General features: G+C 38.8%; 1 protein-coding gene across 6 annotated transcripts in view; it reads left to right on the forward strand.

The window, feature by feature from the left end:
- Positions 1–26,773, forward strand: part of LOC121388452 (CAP-Gly domain-containing linker protein 1-like) — a 38,700-nt gene continuing 11,927 nt past the window's right edge. For 3 of the 6 annotated variants that reach the window (XM_041519777.1, XM_041519776.1, XM_041519778.1), the window contains exons 1-13: positions 3–396; positions 6,821–6,943; positions 8,815–9,045; positions 9,894–10,124; positions 15,410–15,736; positions 17,284–17,484; positions 17,838–18,068; positions 19,333–19,563; positions 19,701–19,931; positions 20,615–20,761; positions 21,625–21,723; positions 24,492–24,575; positions 25,413–25,580. In XM_041519777.1, the coding sequence (XP_041375711.1) occupies positions 220–396; positions 6,821–6,943; positions 8,815–9,045; positions 9,894–10,124; positions 15,410–15,736; positions 17,284–17,484; positions 17,838–18,068; positions 19,333–19,563; positions 19,701–19,931; positions 20,615–20,761; positions 21,625–21,723; positions 24,492–24,575; positions 25,413–25,580 (2,481 nt within the window). In that variant the 5' untranslated portion in view covers positions 3–219. Of the gene's footprint in view, positions 397–6,820; positions 6,944–8,814; positions 9,046–9,893; positions 10,125–15,409; positions 15,737–17,283; positions 17,485–17,837; positions 18,069–19,332; positions 19,564–19,700; positions 19,932–20,614; positions 20,762–21,624; positions 21,724–24,491; positions 24,576–25,412; positions 25,581–26,773 lie in introns of all 6 variants that reach the window. The other 3 variants (XM_041519781.1, XM_041519779.1, XM_041519780.1) reach the window with 3 other exon arrangements.

Genomic DNA, 26,773 nt, shown 5'->3' on the forward strand with positions numbered 1-26,773 from the left:
AAGAACTTTCTTAAGACTTTCGCGGTTTTTGAAAAATCGTTGCTTTATATGCAATAATAAAATTTATTGAATTATCATTATCAAGTCACTTGAGCAAAAATTGTCATGATCTTTACTTATGGCACACATGCCTATGCAGTAATGACGTTATATAGATTAACCTATATATTCGGGAATTAGATTTTTTGACGTCACGACGAAAAAGTGAATATTTTAAGAATGGATGATCGTTACTTGATAGAAGGTAATGGCCCAGGGCTATCAACGTCAAAGAATGAACAGTCGGAATCCGGGGATTTTCCGGTGACAGATTTATTATCTGAGTTCAGAAAATTATATGAAGAGAAGTTGAGACGCTTAGATGACGTGGAGAAACTGGGCGAGGACACGACCAAGGTAAATAAATCACAGAACGAAAATGAAAGGAATGCTTTTTTAACGATGGGCTAACATGTTTAATACAGGTGGTCGAAGAGTGGGGTCAAGACGCTTGTATTCCCAGATTGAAAATTAATTGGCTGGCAGTATGACATACTGACTGACTGAGCGATCGATTGAGTGAGTGAGTAAATGATTGACTGACTGACGGACTGACTGACCGACCGACCGTTTGCGAGATAGACTGCTTGGTTGATTAACCTGTATGCTTGTTCTATCCTAGCAAGGTGTATGTATACGATAAATATGCATTTTGTCAATAACGGTACCGTTTATTTAAAATAATAATTTTAATTTTAATAATAATAATAATAACAATAACAACAACAGTGCAATAAACAACAACAATAATAATAATAATAATAAAGTTATCAACAACAATAATAATAATAATTATTATTATTATTAACAGGGGCGGTGCAGTGTAAAACATAGTGGTACGGCTCGAGGTTGCCAGATTCTCCCTTCAAATTCACCTGTGAAGGACATTTTAAAGCTGCAGTCCCTGGAATATTTTTTATTATTTAAGCATATAGAATAGATGATTCAGTTCTGGTTGGTACATAAAAGGTCCACCACATCGCTATAGTTTCGCAATGCTCGCTTATCCAAATTATCTAGGTCAGCTACAAACGCATTGGCCAGCTTTGTTTTTCTTCATTTAGCGGGACGCCAGTAGAACTGGGACTTTACACGATTTGCGAGGGCGCTGAGCTTCTCACATGATTTTGAACAAATTTAACTGTCTTGATCGAGGGGTCGTCTCATATCTCCAAAACATATTTATATCCATAGAGGTATGGTAGCCTACAACACCTTTCCAGGGGTCGGTGGTTTTTCGAAATGCGCGGTCAGTCTAGGATCGATCCCCATCGGCGGATATATAAAAGGCCATGGTATGTGATATCCTGTCTGTGGGATGGTACATATCAACGATCTCTTGCTAAAAAAAAATGTAGCGCCAAGGCGCGTGTGCAGGGATTTCAGCGGGGTTGGGGTTATAAACTGTGTTGAGCGAAGTTTATATGGGGCCATGCTCCCCCAAGAAAATATATTTCAATTTTTTAAAGCTTGGCCAGGTAAGGGTTTCCCACTCCAGTACCCTCCCCCTGCACATGCACCCGATTCCTCTCTAAGATTATATGTCAAAATTACTAAATGTTTGACATCCAATTGATTGTCGTTAAAAAAACACAAAAAAACACAAACCCCACAACAACAACACAAAAACACAAACAAACAAACAAACAAACAAACTAAGTTTACCATTTCCAAACGAAAGAATATTTATTTGAATTTGTCGATTTTAACACACGTAAAATTAAGAAGTGAAAACGTTCGTTGTCTACTTTAGTATATTTTATTTTAAAAATATATACATGATCAATGTGTTACTGTAGTTCTACTAACACTATAAAATATTAATTCTGAAATAGGAAGGTACGATTGTCGATGATACGTTGGCAAGATCAAACCGGTTTTTACAAAAGGCTCTAGTACCGTATCCTCAACCGAACCTTCTTCGTACAGCGCAAGATTTTTCAACAGGCTGTCGTTTGTGCTTTGCCGAGCAATGGCGGCACAGGCGACGAATCGAGCGTATTCTTTTGACGATCTCCGTTGATAGCGAACTCACACACGTTTCTCAAAAATGCATTTGAGCTTGTATTTCATATTTGTACATGATGTTATAATATGGTAACCAGAGAATGTAACTTTAAGATACAACAAACATAACACACCAAACAAGCAAAAAGTGGCACGGCCATGTCGTACCTCTTTGAAAAGTGGTACGTACCAGCCGTACAGTCTGGGACGCACAGGTTAGCAGTGAAATGCGGAAGGTGACAAGCAATTCTATAATTTTATTTTCAGTTAGCTCAGTGTCTTTTACCTAGGTATACCCCTTGTAATTACCGATGAACACTGTTCAGCGTTCGAAACATGTTGAAATGACTATTCTTATTTATTTTCTCGAAACGCCCAGCACAATATTGCAAAGTTAAAGTTTGTTTTGTTTAACGACACCACAAGAGCGCATTCGTTTATTAATCAGCGGTTGTTGGATGCCAATCATTTGGTAATTTTGACAGTATTAGAGAGGAAACCCACTACATTTTTCCTTAAGTAGCAAGAGATCTTTTATATGCACCATCCCACACACAGGATAGCACATCCCACGGCATTTGACATACCAATCGATGTGCACTGACTGGAACGAGAAATAGCCCATTCAGCTACGTCCCGCCCCCAATATTGCAGCAAAAGCACAGCTTTAGGACTCTACTAATTTAGTAGTAAAATATGAGGGCTAATGTTTCCTCTATTAGCAGGGTCCGATCCAGGATTTTGTAAAGGGGGTGGGGGTCACAAAATTCTATAAGGAGTAATTGAAGTTTGTCGAAAGTAAATGAGTTGAACTCCCAAAGGAGGTGAGATCTGTAGAGGGGTTCAGGGGGTATGCCCCCTCCCGAACCCAAAATATTTAAAAATAAAGATGATTAGAGACACGTTTTATGGCATTTTTGTGTTGCATATAAAATGTTTGTATGCAGTGTGCCTGAGGAAGTTCTTGACCAAACAAACCAAACTTGAACACACTTTTCAGTTATAAGCAGAGGTCAGGAGAGGTTATCAAGAAATTAAGCATGATGCGAAACCAAATGCTCATTTAGAAGTGCGTAAAATTGAGAATACTACACGAGCGGCCGTTAGATTATTAGATACCGTTTACCTGACGAATTGTTTATAAAAGATAATAAACGAGTTACCAGTTATTATCAAATTTATGTCCTGGGTGAAATAATTTTCACGAGGGACATAAATTTGATAACAACTGGTACCGAGTTTGTTATTCTATTTATTACCCCAGCTATTTGGGTTTTTTAAAATCCTTTATTTTCGATATAACCTACATCAGCTACACGTCCATGTATATAGAAACGACGTAAACTACTTTACTGTTCTGGGTATTGCTTTAACTTTGTATTTTATTCACGGTTCACAGATAATTTTCAAAACCCAAAGTTCTATATATTCTGTAAACATAAAAAAAAAAAAAAAAAAATCTATAATGAATTGCATTAAACTACCATTTTATTACAAGTTTAACACTGAAACCTGGGCCCGTGCTTATAAAACTTAAAGTTGCCATGACGTTAAAGTCTGGACTTTATTAAAGTCTAGACTTTAAGATTTATAAGCACGGGGCCAAATAAATAACGTAATGCTATTTGAATGGCGTTGCCATGACATTAAAGTCTAGACTTTAAGGTTTATAAGCACGGGGTCTTAAAGACGTAAACGCAAACGCTTTTAAACTACGTACGTCATTGTGTGTGCTTTGCCAAATCGTGAAGACGTCATATTTAGTACCGACAAGATGATTGGTTTGTTGGCGTGAAATCGTCCAATAGATATGTATGATAAACCAATCATGATTTTATTTTCCACGTTATGAGTGCCTGCTGGGGTAATAATAATTTAAAAAACGTATCCAACGAGTTGTAAGATAAAGTGTATCTAACGGACACGTGTGTAGTATTCTATTTCTTACATTTCTTCAGAAAAGAGTGTTAAAATAAGTTAAAACGCCTTTTCCAACTAAAACCTACGCGCTTACAGTTAACTTGTTTGTCACAGACAAGTCCATTTCAGGTTAACTTGTACGTCACATCTAGTGATCGATTTCTACCGTGCTTTTTCATTGAATGTATGGCACTGGTGACCTGGTCATCACCTAGGTGCAGCCATTCGTATGTCTGTAAAATGTTATCTCACGTATATGCGTTAACAAGTATGTGTTATAAAAATTAACTAATAATGTTCTTACCAACAGGTGTGTAAGAAAGAGATTTAGAAAAGCAATACCAGCAAATAAACACCCCCCCCCCAAAAAAAAAAACCCCCCCCCCCAAAAAAAAAAAAAACCCCATCAAAAACCCCATAACCAACAACAACAAAACAATGAATAAATGAATGAATAAATGAACAAATGATTGGTTATATGAATGAATGAATGAACTACATTACCAAATATTTGACATCCAACAGCCGATGATTAATGAATCAATGTGCTGTAGTGATGTCGTTACACAAAACAAACGTTTTTTGGTGATTGTCGGGCACTTGTCGTTTTGAGACGGCCCCTGGAAGACGGAATGGCTGAGTGGGCAATCATGTGACGCACCGTCACGACATAGGTCGGCGAACTTCGAATTCTGCTGTCCGGAGTTTGCCGAAGCTTAGCTGAATGTGGTTGCTGTCGGGTTTCTTTCTGTAGTGTGTGTATTAGTGATTAATATTTGAATTTCTTTTAATCAATCAACTCGAAAATGATCGATGTAAAGGTATTGCCCGTCAAACATAGGATTGTTGTGATATTAGAGCGGAAATCTTTGACATAGTTTGGTTGTCGGCAATTGCCAAACAAATACATAGCTTGGTCTCTGACTGTATTGAGAGCGTATTTATGTCCAAATGTCAGTCTAGCTCTCTTACAGTCAGAGTACTCGGGCTAGCCTGTTGGCTGATCCCAAAACCGCGAATGTGTCGGTAATAAACAGACAGAACCACATACCAGTTGTTTTGCCATGTAATTTATTGCACGGATTTATAGTGCGCAATAATATTATTCCACGAGACCGCGTAGCGATCGAGAGGTATAAATCTTGCGCACTACAAACGAGTGCAATAAATAACATGGTAAAACAACTTGTATGTAGTTCTGGATTTATTACATAAGACCTTTCTATATTATGATTAACGAAAGTTCGATTAAATAACACAACTTACTTGATTGAATTTTATGGAACTGACAGAACGCTGAGGTCCTGAGCCCCGTTCCACGAATTTTTGTCTACGATCGCCAGCCCGTTCCACGACGCGGCGTAGCTTACTATCGTAAATTACTGTGAAAATTTACAATAGGTACGAGGCAGTTGTAAGCCACTGAAGTAGATGTCAAATGGCAGTTAGATGATGATTTTGTCATTTTCTAAGAAGGATACTAACTTTTTGTATAAAAATGGATCTAATATATAGCAAATAACTTTTATAAAAGTCGGCGTTCGGTGAAAAAAACATTCTAGGTCAGACTTTCACACGAAAATACGGGAGATAACTCTCGTGTCTTATGCATTCGGCAATTATCGCTTAGCAAATAAACGGACAAAGTTACTTCATGGATGTCCGATACCAATGAATACATCTAAAATGTTCCGAAAAGTTGGTAACCAGTTCATTATTTAACTAATTCGTACTTCTTCGTAAAAAATATTTTAATCATTAAAGGGGCACTTACGACTACCGTAAGGTTGCTTTGTGGAACGGCTGTAAAGTTTACGGTGCCAGTTGTAAAATCCACCGTAAGTCACTACAATTAACCTTAGCTACAATTTTTTCGTGGAACGGGGCCCTGGTTGTCTTGATATTTGTAAGAAGCCCAAACTGGATTTTGTGTTCAATTAATTTCGTACGTACGAAAAATTAATATTTTAGGAAATAAAATGAAATTTAACCTAGTACAAATATTAGATCGATCAGAAACACGTTTAATATACAGCCACTAATATTTTATGCAGAAAAATATGTTTGACATGTAATTACAATCGTTAAAACGTCTCTCTTAGTCAATAACATCTTAAAAAGTGCAGCAAACTCAGGAATGTCCCTTTAATGGATGTCCGATATCAATGAATACATCCAAGATGTTCCAAAAAGTCGGTAACCAATTTATTATTTAACTAATTCGCACTTCTTTGCAAATAATATATTGATTATTAAAGGGGCACTTACGACTACCGTAAGGTTGCTTTGTGGAACGGCTGTAAAGTTTATGGTGCCAGCTGTAAAACTCACCTTAAGTCACTACAATTAATCTTAGCTACAATTCTTTCGTGGAACGGGCCCCTGGCAAGGAAGATGACGTCATTCTTGGCCAGGGACTTGCCGTCATTTTAGTGAACACCTACTACATATGCGAGATTTTGTATCCCACATGTTCATTAAAATTGTTTTGTATTGCACGGCATGAACTGTCTTTATTACTATAGTAAGATTAAATGGGTATGTAATAATAAAAAAAAACCCATATGTATTGAAAACAATCCCTGCATGTGTAGGTCTATATTGCAGAGACGGACTTACGGGGGAGGGGAGACCAGGGGCCCGCCCCCCCCCCCCCTAAATTTGCGACAGTTATATATTTTATTATATATTAATTTTCACTTTTTATTACGATCCTCCTCCAAACCTCCCCCAAAGTTCCCTTGGCATTTCGCCTCATTTCATTGCCCCCCCCCCCCCCCCCCCCCCCCCCCCCCCCCCAATCCCAAATGGATTTTCTGGATCCGCTACTGTATTGTATATTCCTTCCTTTCAGGCGAGACTTAACATTCTGCAATCCTATGTGACTGACCTGAGTACACAGAATGACTTCCTTCTACACACTGTCCACGACGTGCAGAAAGAATCTCAGATCAACAAGGAGTCTAGAGATCTTAAGGTATAAACTTGGTAAGATCCCAAGATCCTACACTGTACAGGTAGTGCAACATTACGGTAACGCATACCGAAATTAAAAGGTATAAACTTCGTAAGATCCTAAGATACACCATACGGTAGTGCAACATTACGTAACGCATACATAAATTATAAGGTTTGATTTGGCAAGATCCTACTCTGTACGGTAGTGCAACATTACGTAACGCATACCGACATTATAAGGTTTGATTTGGCAAGATCCTACTCTGTACGGTAGTGCAACATTACGTAACGCATACCGATATTATAAGGTATAATTTGGAGATCCTACTCTGTACGGTAGTGCAACATTACGTAACGCATACCGACATTATAAGGTTTGATTTGGCAAGATCCTACACTGTACGGTAGTGCAACATTACGTAACGCATACCGACATTATAAGGTTTGATTTGGCAAGATCCTACACTGTACGGTAGTGCAACATTACGTAACGCATACCGACATTATAAGGTATAATTTGACAAGATCCTACACCATACGGTAGTGCAATATTACGTAACGCATATCGAAATCATAAGGTTTAAATTTGGTACGATCCTAATATACACTGTAGGGTAAAGCAATATTACGTAATGTATACCGAAATTATAAGCTATAAACTTGGTAAGATCCTAATATACACTGTACGGTAGTGCAACTTTACGTAACGCATGCCGAAAGTATAAGCTATAGACTTGGTAAGATCCCAAGATACACTGTACGGTAGTGCAACATTACGTAACGCATACTGAAAGTATAAGCTATAAACTTTAAGATCCCAAGATACACTGTACAGTAGTAGTAGTAGTAGTGTAACATTACGTAACGCATACCAACAGTATAAGGTATAAACTTGGTAAGATCCTAAGATACACTGTACGGTGGTGGTGGTAGTAGTAGTAGTAGTAGTAGTAGTAGTAGTAGTAGTAGTAGTAGTAGTAGTAGTAGTAGTAGTAGTAGTGTAACATTACGTAACGCATACCGAAAGTATAAGGTATAAACTTCGTAAGATCCACTGTAGTGCAGCATTATGTAATGTATTCCAAAATTATTTTTAATGAAATCATTAACATATTCTAGATCCACTGCTGTACATCACGAACTATTTACCACTTTCTGAGGTATTCATTCGTTCATTTATAGCTCTTTTTGTGCTTATATCCAGTTAAGGTTCAAGCTCGCTGTCCTGGGCAAACACCTCAGCTATCTTGTCCTGGACAGTGGTTAGTGATTAGTTGTTAGTGGTTAGTGAGAGAGAAGTCGGTAAAGTGGCTTTACACCTACCCATGAAGTCGTTAAACTTGTTGTGGGTGAAAACCTGTACCAGGATGCGAACCCACTCCCTCGACCGTAACAGTTTTATTTTAAAATGTGGCAATTATGACCATTACAACCATCCATTTCATATTTTGTTAATATATTTGATAACTCTTGATCAGTATACAAGCTATAGACAACGAATCATTTTATTATTTATAAATAAAATATAATAATAATAATAATAATAATAATAATAATAATAATGATACTACTACTACTACTACTACTACTACTACTACTACTACTACTACTACTAATAATAATAATAATAATAATAATTAATAATAATAAAATAATAATAATAGTAATAAAAACAACAGACAAAACAAAATCAATGAAACAAAACAACAAAAGAAACAAAAAACAAAACAAAATAGGGCCTAAATAAAACAAAACAAAACAAACAAAACAAAACAAAACAAAATAACAACAAAACAAAACAACACAAAATAAATAAATAAATAAATAAATATTTAAAAAAAAAAAAAAAAATGAAATGAAAATAAATTCAGCTGTATTTCTGCCTCCCAGGATCTGGAGAGAGAGCTGGAGATCGAGTCCCTGTACAAGGAGCTGGAGAAGTACCGACAGGAGTACTCCAAGTCCATGCGGGAAATCAACACGTACACCAACGACATGGGCGTCTTCTCCGAGGAGCTCAAGATGGCGCACGACGAGCTGTCGGCGTCGCGGGCTCTCATCCTCGAGAGGGAGGAACAGATTCACAGCCTCAAGGAGCAGCTCCAGGCCTCACAGCTAGAAGTCAGCGGACATGTTTCTTCCTTCATTCTTTCTCTGCTTTATTTTTTTCATTTTTGGGCCACATTTTACGAAGCGTTTTCAGCGCTAGGATCATCTCAAGTGCATGACTACCGTAACTGCGCAAGCTAAGATCGCTTCGCGAAACGGGGTCTTAAGGGATTGGGTGAGCTCATGTTTACCCAGGCCCACAAGAACCGCAAGGGAGAGGAGTGGTTGATCTTGATCCCATTTAATTCTAAATATCCTGTACTAAACGTTTAATTTAATTTCAATATAGTTTTACTATTATATTTACACCCCTCTGTTATTTGCACTCAAGAACTTTAACCATTTAAAAAATATATTTATTTTTTTATAAAATTAAGCATTCCTTTTTTTCATTCGTTATAGCTTATTTTTGTGTTTTTAATCCATTTCGAATTTAGGATTCTGTCCTGGACAACCACTCTCATCTCCCCCCCCCCCCCCCCCTCTCTCTCTCTCTCTCTCTCTCTCTCTCTCTCTCTCTCTCTCTCTCTCTCTCTCTCTCTCTCTCTCTCTCTCTCTCTCTCTCTCTCTCTCTCTCTCTCTCTCTCTCTCTCTCTCTCGGGGTGTGTGTTTATCTACCCTCCCTTCTCTTTCACATACGTATATACATATTGGTATCTGTGCCATGAACGTCTGGGTCGTCATGACGTTAAAGTATCTGACTCTATTAGTCTTTAAGTCTAGATACCTAAAAGGCTTATAAGCTCTGGGCCTGGGCAGACAGATAGGCAGACCATATAGCAGATACATTCACCCAGATTAACGTGCTTCAATTGTAGCTTCTTGATATAACAGCACACCTGTGTTTGTATTTTAAACAGATTGAGAATCTCATGAGCACGAATGACGAGACGCAGTCCGACTTGGCGCAGGCGCAGAACAGACACGCCCGGGAAATGAACAGTCTGCAGCAGGACATGGAGCTGCTCCGAGAAGACCTTGACCTTGCCAAGAAAGCTCAGCGAGAAGTCATGGAATACAAGGACAGGATCGAAACTCTCAATGATGAACTGGAGCGACTTCAGCGAAGGCGTGGTGACCCTACCATAGATGTGAGTTCACATGGTATATTAGGACCAATTAAAGGAAGCATTTAAATATCCACAATCCAAGCCCCGTGCTTATAAAACGTTTAGTTTGGACCTGAGACTCTAATAAGAGCCGTACAAACTGTATGTGTGTGACTCTAGACTCTTAACAGTTTTATTAGAACGGACAATCCCAAATGTCTACCTAACGATGAGATGATCGCATACAAAAGTGGTAGGTTTTTCTGGGATTTTGTTTTTTGTTTTTTTTGTGTGTTTTTTTTTTTACAGAAGTTACAACAAATTGTTCTACAGAAAGGTTACTACTACAGTATATACTTATAAAAAAATCTGTGCCCATATTTTGGAAGCTATCCTAGCGTTACGATAACCATCCATCCATCCATCCATCCATCCATCTCTCTATCTATCTGCACTATTTATCTATCTGTCTGTCTGTCTGTCTATCTATCTATCTGTCTATCTACCGATCTATCAATCTATCTGACGGTATATTTGTCGGTCTATCTGTCTGTCTGTCTCTCTGTCTATATCTATATATCTATATCTATATCTATATCTATATCTTTGTCTGTCTGTCTGTCTGTGTCTGTCTGCCTGCCTATTTATCTATCTATCTATCGGTCTATCTTAATTCTAGCGCTGAACATGGATGTCAAATCATGTCATCGTATTGCATTCCACACTTCTACTTTTGTTTTCCCTCCATGTCTCATAGCATTATAACGTAACCGGCGGAGTGCATATGGGACGTAACAATATACTTAAATGAAAGTTCTCTTCCTGGCACGGGCACTCGAGTCCTTTGAACAGACTCGAGTCTTGCTTGACTCGGCCAGTGCTCGAGGATTCGTGGAGATGCCAAATCGAAATAAGTCGAGAACAGCTGTTCGAGTTACCTGGAGGTGTCAGGGAAATCGAGAATGGTACTTAGTTCTCCACAAAATCTTATTTAAACAAAACCTATGTACAACCCCTAACATTTGATCAATGATAGTGGTTTTGTTTTTTGTTTGTTTGTTGTTGTTTTTTAAATTAAATATATAATTTATTGTAAACTGATGGGGAGTGTGTTCTGTATTGTGATTTGTTAATAACATTTTTTTCCGGGATCAAATGAAAATAACACCCGGAAAGCTAATGACGTCATTAGAAAGTGACGTCATTAGCAATTGGAACAGGCGAAGTTGACGATTCAAGGGTCTACAGTTTGTTTGTAGCCAGGTAATTTTGTCAGGAAATACCAAATATACAGTTAGTTACGTAGAAAAACGATTCAGGTTACAGGTTCCATTAGACCAAATCAATTCGTATTGCCGATAATGTTAACGTTTACTAATAAAACTGATATAAGCAGCGTTTCAACACACCCAGGACGTACAGCAATAGAAAGTGTGGCACCTCACATCTAATCTAGCTGCAAGAAAATGGGGGGTCACGTATCATTTAAGAGATTTAATTTATGTTTTTAATAGCAACCGTCATTTTTGCTGAAAATTGCAGTTCCATTTTTGGGGGTACCCCGCATTAGTTTCAACCTCTGGTATATACTGCATAACAACTGTATAACAAATAAAAGTGTATTTATTTATTCTCAATGGATAATAGTATTTGCACAAATAGCCAATGTCACATATTACTACCAATCACACCCACAGCTGCTTTTACTCCGTAAATATTTGACACAGTACTCTCTTCTTTGGTACTATGCAACCTACAATAGACATAACCATATGGAGTTTTTAGATTTGCGGGTGTTAATGTCTAGTTGATGCCCGAAAATGTTTCATTTTTTAACCCCAGGCTAACGCCTTCGGTCAAAAACTGACATTTGCGGGATCAAATAGACAATAACACCCGCAAATCTAAAAACTCCATATGGTTATCTACTAATTCAAGTATCGCTGCAATGAGACAAGTACTTAGATGAATAACAGAGTACAGGTGTGTCTGCTATGGGATTTTGTAGTACCAATAATATAAAGGTGACAAATGTGTCGTAATCCATAGGTTGCCGGGAGCCCTGTATACGAAGCGCTCTTAGCGTTAAAATCAATTTTAGTGCACAAGGTAGCTATTCACTTACGGTGATCTTAGTGCTAAGATCAACTTTAGTGCACAAGATAGCTATTCACTTACGGTGGATCTTAGTGCTAAGATCAACTTTACTGCACAACGTAACTATTTACTTACGGTGATCTTAGTGCTAAGATCAACTTTAGTGCACATGGTAGCCATTCACTTACAGTGATCTTAGTGCTAAGATCAACTTTATTGCACAAGATAGCTATTCACTTACGGTGATCTTAGTTCTAAGATCAATTTTAGTGCACATGGTAGCTATTCACTTACGGTGATCTTAGTGCTAAAATCAACTTTAGTGCACAAGGCAGCTATTCATTTACGATGATTTTAGTGCTAAGATCGCTTCGTAAAACGGGCACAGTTGTGCTAACCTGTACATGGGTTACCAAGACACATTGCATATTTTGTGACTATAAATTATAGCCATATTTTTTTTTTAACACAAGTTTGTTTGTTTGTTTTGTTTAACGACACCACTAGAATACATCGATTTATTAACTGGCTATTGGAAGGAAATGTTTTATTTAACAACGCACTCAACACATTTTTATTCACGGTTATATGGCGTCACATATGGTTAAGGACCACACAGATATTAAGAAAGGAAACCACTTCACTGGCTACTCATTTCGATTTGCAGGAAGGGATCTTTTATATGCACCATCCCATGGGCGTCATTTGGTGGGGGACGGGGGACATGTCCCCCCCCCCCACTTTTAGCAGTGGGGGGAGACAGAATATCTGATGCCCCCCCCCTCCCCCACACTTTACTCTAAATAATGTTCTCAGACAGCCACAATGACTAGGGCGCTCGCGATTAGTCACACGAAATATTGTTAGAACCCAATTGTCTCCCCCCCCCCCACTTTTTCCTATCAAATGACGCCCATGCACCATCCCACAGTAGTACATACCACGGTCTTTGATATGCTAGTCGTGGTGAACTGGCTGAAATGAGAAATAGTCCAATGGATCCACCGACGGGAATGGATCATACACCGACCACGCATCGAGCACACGCTTTTCCCCTGGGCTACTTCCCGCCCTTATGTGCTAAGATGTCATTCGTTTCGCATTAGTGTGATTCTACAATTTACACCATTAACAAGCATCCACCTGTTGCTTCTGATGTTGACGGGGACGTGTCCCTCCACTTCCGGGACGGTTATCTCTGCATTTATCAAGGAATAAAGGAACTAGTCAAATGGCAAAACAAATAGCACGATTTTGCTAAAGTAGAAACTGCTCTTGAGAGTAGCAATCATCGTACAATTGAAGATGGAAGGATGTGTCTAACAGTGATTCGTGGGATTAAGTCATTGCCTTGTCAAAATGTCCATTGTACTTAGTTTAGCCATGCAGATAAGGACGGTCTTGTGGAGACGCACATTTTAAATACCGGTATGTTAATGGTTTTGTCACACACACACACACACACACACACACACACACACACACACACACACACACCCTTCCCGACAAAAAATTCGAATGAGCATTTGGTAAAATAGTGATTGATTCTCAATCTACTGCCTCGTCTATAGCAGAACAGCCACTCCCGAGGAGATTCATCTTGTACCGCCACAACGAGGACTGCTATTCCAATACTAATTTACTACATCAAAACGAGCACAGGACTAGCACCCTCTGCATGATGACACTGTAATCAAAAACGTTAGGTTCTAACGACCTATTCTCTGATTGTTTCTCCCCACTGGTGGCATCCATCATGAGTACTGCCACCACAGCTGTCATGTCCGATGACGACGACTAAAAAATAAATGTATAAGATTTTCACCAGAGATGAAAGTTCAAAATATGGAATAGCATTAGCTATCATTTTAGTCAGTGATGCATCGTATTTAGTAGATATATCATCCAAATGTCTACCATAAAACGTTTTGAATGCCCTCAGGATGCCCTTATTGAACATATGCTGTGCCAGAATGATATGGTGTTGTTTGAAACCTGAATTCAATGAGCATGCCCTAATGTATCTTAGAAGTTATGATATGTAGACGCCAAAAGATGGAGCAGAGGGTATATTGATCGCCATAAGGAGAAAACTATAACTATTAGAAAGTTGACGTCATCTCGTTTGTCATACAGTTTGAAGACAACTGTCCCTTTGACATTCTATGCACAGATCGAGGTAGGAAATGGATTTAAGACCTTCAGATGTTTCTTTTATTTCTAACTCTGGGTAAATCAATGGGAGGTAATATGTAATCCTGTTATTATTGAATGATATAAGATCATCAGTATAGCAGAAAGAAACGTTCCAAATTCCCTGGGTTTTTTTTTATTTAACCAGATTAATCAGAAATTCTTATTCATATGCAACAAACCGGCGAGTTGGTGCCCATGGGGATTCCTATTTCCTCCCTATATGTGATACCCCCAAATCTGACACACACACACACACACACACACACACACATACATCATATATATATATATATATATATATATCGTCAACGAGGACGTCCAATATATCAAATATGTCTGCCTCAGTATACTTTATTTTGGATTCACTCTCAGTCTTTACTAATAGTTCAGGTACATGGAAGATAGTTATGTATTTATATCTTCACTCATCATTCTTTGTAACAAATGCGCCATTGATTAAAGCATGGAGTTTTTCCTTAAGTTTGGCGTGGGGAATAATCCGAATTGTGCATAATGTTACAAAATCAAATGCTTTAATATTAGTGAACATTGATCTGGATTGAGAATGGACGATTTGAAGTAAATCTTCGGAATTCTTGAGAATGCACATGTGATTAATACCACTTTTCTTTCGAAGACTTCTTGACAATACCTAAATAGGTAATCCTTGATAGTGGTCAGATTAATGGTTATTCTTTGAGACAGGGGTTTGGTGGTGCATTTGCTGGACCCCACGATGTACCTATCAGGATTCGTATGACGTTTTGAAATCCACTACAGAAGAGGAATGGACATTTTGTCGGATTTTATGATCATGCCAAATGTACGAAGGACAGATTCATGGTTTTTGAATATTTCATCTTCAAATAACATAGTGACCTTATATGTAGCACTACTCGAACTATCAACTCCAAATTCGTTTAGGAGACAATTAACAGTGCTTACATATAATATATGGCTATTTGATGCTTTGTCAGTGGGCACTACAACAAACTGTGCGTGTAGTGTAGCCAGACTTTTTCCTTTATTGTCAGAGTGAAACTCCTACAATGACTGTCGGACTGATGGAGACTGAATTGGCACTAATGAAACACGAATCCGTCCAGGAAGTGAACCGACTGCAGAAGGAAATGGAGCTGCTTCAGGACGACCTTGACATCACCAAGAATTGTCTGAGTGAGGCCCGAAGGCAGGTCACAGAGTACAGAAACACAATCAGTAAACTCAGGGGTGATCTTCACCATAGTAATCACGACTTGAGTGAGTCTCGGAGTCAGGTCACTGAATACAAGAACACAGTCAATGATCTCAGTGATAAACTGGAACAAATTTGCAAAAGACCTAGTGAGACTTCTATTGAGGTGAGTCCAATGCAATGACAGATTCTCCCGATTATAAATTGTTCACCACTAGTTAAAGGTTCTTCTGACTGATGCTTTATCCTATTGATCCACTCCATGCTGATATATACACATACGGCTTATTACTACTCTTGCCTGTCGTTTACTGCTGGAGTTTTTCCAGTTGTTCCCTGCTCAGACTGTGTTGCTGAGCTTTCTTGATTACTTTCCTCCTTCACGTTTCTACAAAGAGATATATATTGCGGGTTTCAGCAAATGCACCATCAAATCTTTGTTCTGGTAGAGAAGTTGTTTGACCAGGTACCAGGTATCATGTACTAGTTTTGGTTTTCTAAGTTAGTCTTTGGAGTGGCAGTCTTCATACAGACAGTGCAAGAGGAATACGACGTCCTGGTACGGATCTCCTAGGGGGTGCCAAACTACATAAGGACGAGCACCTGGTGGATAATGGAAACAATTACGACTTTGGCTAAAACATCCTTTTGATTCTGTCTAGTGCCGAGATACGATTTTGATATCTAGGTCTTCCTCCTTTTCTTTCTCGAGGAGTATGCATCGGAGCACCACTTTCGGTAATGTTCAGATGACAAAACCAGGCTAAAATCATTTAGAAGATAACCATGTGGAGATTTTAGATTTTCTGGTGTTATTGTCTATTGACTGACTGAATGAAACATTTGCGGGCATCAAACAGACAATAACACGTGCAAATCTAAAAAATGCCATATGGTTATGTTCATTGTAAACTGAATCATTTTCCTTCTGAACTAACTGTATGTTTGGTATTTTTTGAGAAAAAAAAATGCCTAGCTACAATCTAACCGTAGATACTTGAACCGTCAACTTGGCCTGTTCCAATTGCTAATGACGTCATTTTAATGACCTTTATTAGTTTTCCGGGTGTTGTTTTCATTTGATCACGGAAAAATAATGTAATTAACCAATCACAATACAGGACACACTCTCTATCAGTTTATAATTGAGATTGCATCTCACATGTCAGGGCAGTGGTAAAGAGCTTGCTTGATGCGAGATCGATCTACGCCGATCACCTTTAGTTGGCTTATTGAGCTATTTCTCATTCTAGCCAGTGCTTCACAACTGGTGCATCATCAAACGTGGTATGCACCACCCTGTCAGTTGAACACTGGAGTGGAGCATATAGAATATCACTTGCTATTAATAAACAAAGAGTATCCCATGGAGTGAAAGTAGCGGGATTCCCCCATTATTATATCTGTGTGATCCTTAACCGTTTGTTTGAAACCACATAATTGTAAAAATATGTGTGGAGTGCATCATTAAACAAACCATTTCTTCCTCCCATACAATGGAATATGTGGAGGTTTATTAATGGAGTTTTGATGTTGGGCCGGAAGATGTTCAAATTATGTGAAGGAACCTATTTTGAAAGATCCCTAGCATGTACTAATTTTTAATGTTAATGGTCATTTTCACGGATTATTCTCCATATAATAGAGTACCCATAACACTGCTATATAAGAAACACCAAGGCCGCAATGAACTGTATTTTGCTACTTCTATAGATAGAACAGATGAAGGATGGACACGTCCAGGAAGTGAATCGACTGCAGCAGGACATAGAACTACTTCAAAAAGACCTCGACCAAACCAAGAAAGATCTAAGTGAGTCTCAGAACCAAGTCACAGAATGCAAGAAAACAATCAACGTTCTCACTGATGAACTGGATGAAATTCACAGACTGCTCGATGAGGCTCGTAAAGCGGTCAGTAATGTTGACCTACCAATTTGTATCCAATATGTAATTGATTTAAAAAAAACAAAAAACAAATCATGAACCTACCATTTTGTTGCACAGCGCTCTGTGAAAAAAGTGCATTTAAGGTACAGTAAAAAGAGTAAGATCTATTTCAGTCATAAATCCATTATTACATTATTACATTGAATTTCTCTTATACACAGGCGTGACAGTACAATAATCATGGTACCCACAACATGCCATCTATTTTGTTTTGTTTTTAAAGACAAGAAACTAGAGTCTATACAGGAACAACAGTACAATAATCATGGCACCCACAGCATGCCATCTACATTTGTAGTTTGTTCTGTTTTTTAAAGAAGAAGGACAAAGACAAGAAATTGGAGTCCATGCAGGAACACTTGGACGAGCAGGAGTGCGAGTGTGTCAAGTTGCGACACGAGATTCAGAACAGCAAGAACATGATCGACTGGTTAACGGAGGAGGCCAACGCAGTCCAGGACCAGCTCAGTCTGTTACAGACACGTGAGAAAGGGTACAACGAAACTGTGACGAACCTCAAGAATCAGCTCGAGTTTTCAAAGCAACAGGTGTGAAACTGAACCTGAAACAACTTAGTGTATTGCAGTCATAAGTCATAGTATATGTCCACGGTCAAGTTTAACTGAATTCTATCATCTTTCATTCTTTTATCCACATTTCATATTGTTTTCATTAATTGATTCGTGTAGATGTCAATGCTCATATGCATTTACAATCACCTATCTGAAATCTAGCATCTTTTATTCTTTTATGCACATTTCTTATTGTTTTGATTAATTGATTTGTGTAGATGTCAATGCATTGCTCATATGCAATTACAATCACCAACCCAAATTCTAAAGTACATACCTTTTGGTCTTTCACATAAAATAACTTTAGAGCTACTACTTAACTTTTGGATTTAATTCAAAACACACTGGATTTATCAAAGTTAATCATTTAAACAAGATTTTGTTTAAGTAATGGGTAATGTTATGTTAGAAAATCTGTAACAGCTGTAATTGTTTTACCAATAGCTCGGATCGTTGACTTTAAGGTTTGACCACTACACCAGGATATGGAACTGCTCCACACAGTCCTATAACAAACCAGAGCTGGTTCTGGGTATGAGTCTAACAAGTATGGTATCATTCAAAAATAATTTCACTGATCCAAAGGTGACACCGTGTCTCTGATGGCACGAACTACAGATCTGGATGTGGGGAAATGACATAGAATATCGACCAATTACACTTCGCCTTTTATAGCGTTATCCGGGAGCATACGAATTCTAAAAATATCGGGCGAGACTATTTATGCAATAGGCGAACTTGTTGGTCAATTTCAACATTGAAAAAACAGGGGAAAAGTGCAGTAATAAACTCTGGATTGTATACTAGTCTAAACAAATTTTATGGCTATACCATCACGGTTTTTGTTTTTATCTTGAAACTAATTTTATATAAAAGTTTATATTGCAATTAGTTTCTGGCATACTTCGTAATTCACCCGAATCATTTCGTATACCCTCGGCATAATCCCGAATGTTTTCAAATTCTTTTCAAATCACTGGTATGATTTTGCAAGTAAGGTTGTGATTGGTCGAATTAAAGGTCAACTGGACATGAGCTCCAACGGGCTGCTGTTAGATCCACATGTAATAGTGGAGCTAATTTTAATTAGATTGCTTTTATACCCCACATATACCTTATTAGTCAGTGGAATGAACAAGTCGTAAAAAAACCCACTTACTCTGACATCATGTATACCTTATTGATTAAAAGTGCCTATAAGCCTTTTATGAAAAACCACTTACTGTATTTTATTTCCCAGGAGATGGAGTCCGAACAGAAGGTTGATACCCTGCAGAAAGAGCTGGACAACATGGCACAAGAGTTCGCGGAGTCCAAGAGCGAAATTCAGAACTGTGAAAGCGAGATTAAGCAGCTTACTGCGGACCTGCACACGGCCCAGGAGGAACTATGTCTGTCACAGAACCGCGTCAAGGAGTGCGAGGAGAACATACACATCCTTACACAGAAGCTTATGAAGTCTGAACAGCGTGTAAGCATATTCTGACCTTAGTCTGCTATATTGACTGTAATGTCTTCCATCATTCACACCATGCATACCTTATTGGTTAGAATTTGTTTAAAAGCCTGTTGTGAAAAAACAAAACCCCACCACCTCTTATATTCCAGGAGATGGAAACGGAACAGATAGTCGAGTCTCTGCAGAAAGAGCTGGACAGTATGGATCGAGAGTATGCGGAGTCCAGGAAAGAAATCCAGAACCAAGAGAGCAAGATTAAGCAGCTTACTGAGGACCTGAACACAGCCCAGGAGGAACTATCTCTGTCACAGAACCGTGTCAAGGAGTGTGAGGAAGAGATATGCAGCCTTAAAGAGAAAATCCTCAAATCGGAACAATGTGTAAGGATCATAGTTTGGTATACTGACTGTCAGTTTAGTTCAGATGACAGTAATCACATCCATGTATTTCTACAGATGAAGAAGAAGAAGTTTTGTTTTGTTTAACGACACCACTAGAGCATATTTAATTAATCATCGGCTATTGGATTTGGTAATTTGGTAATTCTGACACGTAGTCATCAGGATACCCCGGTACATTTTTGCTAATGCAGCAAGGGATCTTTTATATGCACATTCCCACAGACAGGAAATCACATACCACGTCCTTTGTCTATTTGTGGTGCATTGATTGGAACCAGAAAAAAAACCCAATCAGCTGAATGGATTCTCCGAGGTGGTTTGGTCCTGCGACGCAAGCACCTCAACGAATTGAGCTAAATCTCGCCCTTCTACAGTTGAGGTTTCATTCAGTTAACATTCATTTAACACTCGACATAAGAATATTTCTAGCAGAGGTTAGTGGAAAAATTGCTTTATAATGGAGGTATGTCAGTGGATGTGTTTGAGTCATAGATAGAGAATGTGGTACAAAATAATTAAAAACCACAGTTCTAAAGGATGTTATTATTGAAACTTTGACAAACAAAATGGTGCTACCAACAAGCTTTTGTTTTGTGTAAACCAAATATAAACATAAGTATTATACTAGTGTATATTATTGGGTGGGTTTTTTTATTTAACAGGTGAAAGAAACAGAGGATCAGGTCAAGTCATTACAAGGAGATCTAGACACCCTTCAAGACGCCCATGCAGAGTCCACACAGGAGATTGAGAAACTGACGCAGGAGCTGGACGCAGCTCGGAAGGAACTGTCGCTGCTAAACAAAGAGGTACAAGAGTTTAAAGAAAACGTATACATCATCAAGGAGAAATTTAATTCATTACAACAGCAGATGAGGAACACAGGCTAACTGAGTGTTAACACTAAGCAGTATTTAAAAGTTGAGAGATTTGTTTAAGGACACTACTAGAGCATTATAGGATATTAAAGGAGCTTCCATTTCGTATCATGTTTATGCCTCAAGTGAAATCATTTTGAATTGTCAATGAAAAATATTTCACGAGGGATATAAACATGATAGGAAATGATTGCGAGCTTAATATCTTATTTATTACCCATTATCGATCTTAATTTATATCACTCAACTCGCTTAGTTGACATTCATGTGAGGTTGTAGTGCGTGAATCGACGATGTCATCCTGTGACATGGAAGTGTTATGTCCCACGGAGTTCGAGTGGGACGTATCACTGTGATATGTGCCAAGATATTTTTAACGACAGAGGTAATACTACTGATTACATAATCACTGGCCGGTGGATGTCAAATATATGGTAATTGTGGCCTGTATTCTTCAGAGAGGATCTACTACATGGTTTCCAAAATCACCAGTGGATCTTTGATGTGCATTTTTCCACAGACATAAAATCAAATACCAATGTCTTCAATACACCAGTCTTGGGGCACAGGTTGTTCCAGCGAGAAAACCCAGTCAGTCAGTAGGTTAACTGAAGGGATTACATTCTTGGACCAAAACACCCCAGGCAAGTGCACTGTTGACTAAGCTATATCTCACTCCAACACAGATGCAAATGGTATCAGCCGATGGCGGAAGGGTATAGTGAGAAGGGAGGTATGAACACAACAATGATGTCCCTTAGACCTGGCACAAGTCTGTTTGTTCTGTTCTTCAGGTGGAACAAAAGGATGAGACAATTGACTGTCTGCAGAAAGAGTTGAACAGTGTGGACAAAGACGCCACACATGAAGAGCTCGAGTCATCTCAGAGACAGGTGGGGAAATCTGGCTCCATCTCACATACAAATATTGCTGAAACAAGGTTTAGAAATAGTCATTCATTCGTACATTCAGTGCGGGGCGGTATGTGGTCCAGTGGTAAAGCGCTCACTTGATGCACGGTCGGTCTAGGATCGATCCCCGTCGGTAGGCCCATTGGGTTATTTCTTGTTCCAGCCAGTGCACCACGACTGTTATGTCAAATGCCGTGGTATGTGCTACGCTGTCTGTGCGATGATGCATATAAAAGATCCCCTTTTACTAATGGAAAATTGTAGTGGGTTTCCTCTCTAAGACTACACGTCAAAATTACCAAATGTATAGCATTCAATAGCCGGTGATTAATCAATGTGCTCTAGTGGTACCACAACGTTTCTTAACTTTTCATTAAAACCCAAACTCACCAACCCATGCATCCATCTATCCATACTACCATCCATCCATCCATCCATCCATGTATCCATACGCCCGACCATCCATCCATCCGTCTATCAATCCACTGATTCATTTTAACTTCAATGCCAATTATGGTTTAAGCAAGTTTTCCTTGCCATGCACACACACCTACCTCAAATATCTGGGGTATCTATTCACTACAGTTGTTAATGGTTTGCCGTTAACGTTAAATCTCTCCACTGATCCATTCAAACTTACTCTGGATAGTTTAACCACAACACCATTGGGATTTGTCATCGAGATAAAGATCTTGCTTTACAAATTGCTGTTTCCTCCTCCCACCCACCCCAAACACTTTCCTGTCCTGGACGGATTAGCCGGCATAAATCGACACCTGCATCCATGACAGGCGTGTGCTACAACAGCTAGTTCTGAATGTGCACGTTAAGCCCGTTGACCAGACCTGACCTGACCTAATTGCTGTATACAAACTGTTACATTAGTGTTGAACTGAGTGTTTGACAGAACCCTTTTTAACTACGGTTAATTTGACTGGTTGGCCCAGTGGTTAAGGTCGCGGGCTGTCAAATGTCATGCAAATCGATGCAAAAGGTTCGAATGCTGCCAGTTGATTTTATGTGCTTTTAAATATATACTACTCAAAAGAATTTAAGGGTCAAAAATGTATAACCAAATAAGTTTCAGAGTGTATTAGATTGATGATGTAAACTACACCAAAATTATTATTTATTGTTCCATATTTACAAAAAAACACAAATAAACGTCACTGTATACAAGAAAGTCACATGACATGCTGTCAAAGTTGAAGGTTGTCAAACATGGATTTTACACATTAGAACATTCGTTTAATAGTGTGTGAATCCACCCCTGGCGCGAATACACTCGACACATCGTTGCCTCATGCTGTTGATCAGACGTCTGAAGAACTCTTGGGGAATGGCCTGCCACTCTGCCATAAGAAGTTGACCCAGATCATGAAGGTTGGCCGGAGGGGCATGGTTATCCGAACTCTCCTGCCTAATTCGTCCCAGGCGTGCTCTATTGGGGCCAAGCCAGGCGAATATGCTGGCCAATCCATCCTGGCGATACCTTGTTGTCTGAGAAAGTCCGTTACCACCCTGGCTCGGTGGGGTCTGGCATTGTCATCCTGCAGAACTGCCTCGCCGCCAATCTGCTGAAGGCCTGGGAGAACCAACGGCCGGATAATCTCATTCAGATAGCAGATTCCATTCAGATTGCCATCCACCACATAGAGGGGGGTCCTGTGGTGGATAGAGATGCCGCCCCACACCATGACGCTGCCACCACCGAAACGGTGACGTTGTCTAACGTTAACGTCAGCGAAGCGCTCCCCAGGACGTCTGTAGACACGAACCCGACCGTCGTTGAACTGGAGACTAAACCTGGACTCATCAGTGAACATCACTCGACCCCAATGAACACGTTGCCACCGCAGATGAAGCGTGCACCAGTGACGTCTGGCCATTCTGTGACGTGGTAGGAGTGGTGGTCGAACAGCCTGGCGACGGCAGCGTAGATTATTGGCTCTCAGACGATTGCGTATGGTTTGATCAGACACTCGAGTTCCAGTCGCAGTCCGCAGATTGTCACGTAATCGGCGTGCAGTGGTTGTGCGTTGACGTAGAGCCATATTGGTGATGTAGCGGTCCTCTCTATTTGTAGTGCTTCGGGGTCTTCCCGAACGTGGACGATTTCGAACAGAATTCGTTGCTTGGCACCGTTGCCAAAGTCGGCCAACGACACTCTGACTGACACCAAGTCTCAGAGCAACATTTCTTTGCGTATTGCCATCCTGAAGCCAAGCAATAGCCCTTCCTCGTTCTTCGATAGTCAGTTGAAGTCGTACCATTGTCGAATTTGGAGTGTGCAACATACACGAACGCAAACTCCAATTATACAGAAATTCAGCATTGGGAACATGGAATACACGTGCAAAGCGTGCAAATGAAGCGCTTTGTGAAAAAGCAGGTTATGGGCACTTAGCAGACCTTTCGCTTTCGCCCTAATTTACGTGCAAATGTAAGCATGTTTTCACCATTAGAACTAGTCGACAGTGTCAATGACAGTGGATTTTAATTCATTTATGGGTTGCTTAGACCCACTTTCGTCAAAATGGAACAATACCATGCGTGACATTATGGTCTAGCTAATATAATTGACATTCAGAAAATAATGTCGAAAATATCGTCTGACCCTTAAATTCTTTTGAGTAGTTATATTATATTACAGAGTTCCATATGCAGATCACAAGACTTTTGATTTGAATGATAGGGCATGCACTTTTAAGTCTTGTTTTTACTTAATTATATTTTGTTCATATATTCAGCTGTTGTTGTACGAGGAAAAAATGAAAACACTTCACCAAGAAATTCAACGGATGGATCAGCTGAACAGTGCCGCAAAAGATGAGGTACAGCATCACTTCAAGCAATATATATTAGCATATGCTCAATATCGTATAAGACTAAGTACTTTTTGAAACCTTGATCTCAGCTCTTAATTATTGAACAAATGTACACGGCTTTATATAATACAGTGGCGGAGCACAATAATTAACACCCAAGTAATCATAATCAAGATCAAGCCTGGTGCTTATAAAACTTTTAGAGTCTAGACTCGAGACTAATAGAGTCTGAGACGTGAACGTCATGGCAACGCCATACAAATTTTATGTGAGTCTGGACTCTAAACGTTTTACAAGCACGGGCCCAGCACTGTCAAACATGTGGATCCATTATTGCTAATTGGGTGTAGCGGCCCCGTCTGTAACACTCCAAACCAACTGCTATCAGCTGATGATACCCAGTGTGGCACTGTTAAGGTAGAGGTGGATCTACGGATTGGGTCCTATGGGTATACCACCCTTGGAGTTGCAAGTGCACTAATTAGCTTAGCATAGTATGGATTTAGAATGAATTTTTTTTTTTTTTATTCAAGAGCAAAGTAAGTGTCCTTTTTTGAGTGGCAACTCTTACCTCCACCCCTATATCCTCTAGATGTCCCCTGTAGTACAGGATCAGTGACATTAATCAGTGATGTTTTGGATACTTATTTATTCCTGTTTAGTAATAGTATAAGACACATTTATACCAGATCCTACAGAGACAGCAAGCTAGCAATAGACCACTGGTAAAACAAAACAGAATAGAGGCAGATTAAAAGAAGTTTTAACTTATATTTATTACCCATTTAAGATCAACCTAGATGACAAGGATGAGTTTTAATCGGATGTGGGTTTTTTTCCCAGTTTCGGCACTTTGAAGATCTGTATAACACCGTACAGTCTGATTTTGTCACCAGTCAGACGAAGTTGAAGAAGTCCCTGAAAGAACTCTCTAAAAAGGAGGGAGAAATAGTTGTCTTGAACGGGGAGCTGGAAAGAATTCAGACAATGTACAAGTCCACTCTAGAGGAGGTAGTTGGTCTTTAGTCAAAAAAAAAAAAAAAAATTCTTTTTTTTTTTTTTTTTTTCTTCTTTTTTTACTTTATTGCCACTAAAATGTGTTATGGTAATGTCAGAGATGGGGACCCGAGTTCATTACCTTACATGTTACATATAGCAAACAGACATGACATAATCTGAATCTCAACATAATATAACATATTATTATTCATATCAGAATGAAATACAGCAATTACAAAGTGGAAATAAAATATAGACTAAATAAAGATATAAAGGAAGGATAAAAGATAACTTTATCTGGCTTTGACTGTGTTCTTAATAAATTACGCATATTATATTTATCTGCAAAATGGGGGAGGGGAGTATTTTTATTTAATCCATACCTGTGATGTCACACCATTGTTCTGACTGTAGATTATTTTTAAAAAATCTACAACTGAACAATGCAATATGAACTTTTTGTGCGTTCGGGTTGGAATTTCGAACATACTGTGTACACTATAAACAAGTACAACGCTTTAGTCCACAAGGCCAGACCACTGCACCATCGAAAGAGCATGCAATTTAAGCCTTATAAACCTGATACTAATGATAGTAATTATTCGGACAGAATACAGCGAAGATTGTCAAATCATAAATTGCACGTTTATCACGTGTAACACGCTTAGTGCCAGCCATTCACCGTTAAGAACGGACTGGCCTCAAATTCAGGTTAAGTTCGAAAGCATGCTGTCATTTTGGGTTATTAGTTTTGTAAATATTCCTTGAGATTTTACCCATTTCTTTTATTATTATTACAATTATGAAATATCAGTTAATTTGTTTTTTTTTTAAATCGATTAAGTAAGAGAATACACGGATAACTGGATTCTGGAAAAATAACCCACTCGAGCCTTCAAGGATCCAGTTAACTGTGCATTCTCCATTACAGAATACATCATTCCAGACTGATTTGTCAAAAATGTTTAAAGTCAAAAGTCGATCAAGTTACTGAAAACTAAACAGTTTTAACTAGACTACTGTAACATTACTTAGAATGTTTGCTCTACTCGGTCTAGTTTGACTTTTTGCTCACATGTTATCATGATGTTTTACTTTCTGTGTTTAGATTAATACGTTACCTATAGAAAGAAAACATGAATTCAGATTGAGTATAACGTCAAACTTGATCAAATTACCATAAGGACAAAACTTCAAACTAGACC

The sequence above is a fragment of the Gigantopelta aegis genome, chromosome 14, assembly GCF_016097555.1.
Source record: "Gigantopelta aegis isolate Gae_Host chromosome 14, Gae_host_genome, whole genome shotgun sequence".
In the NCBI taxonomy this organism is placed as follows: Eukaryota; Metazoa; Mollusca; class Gastropoda; order Neomphalida; family Peltospiridae; genus Gigantopelta; species Gigantopelta aegis.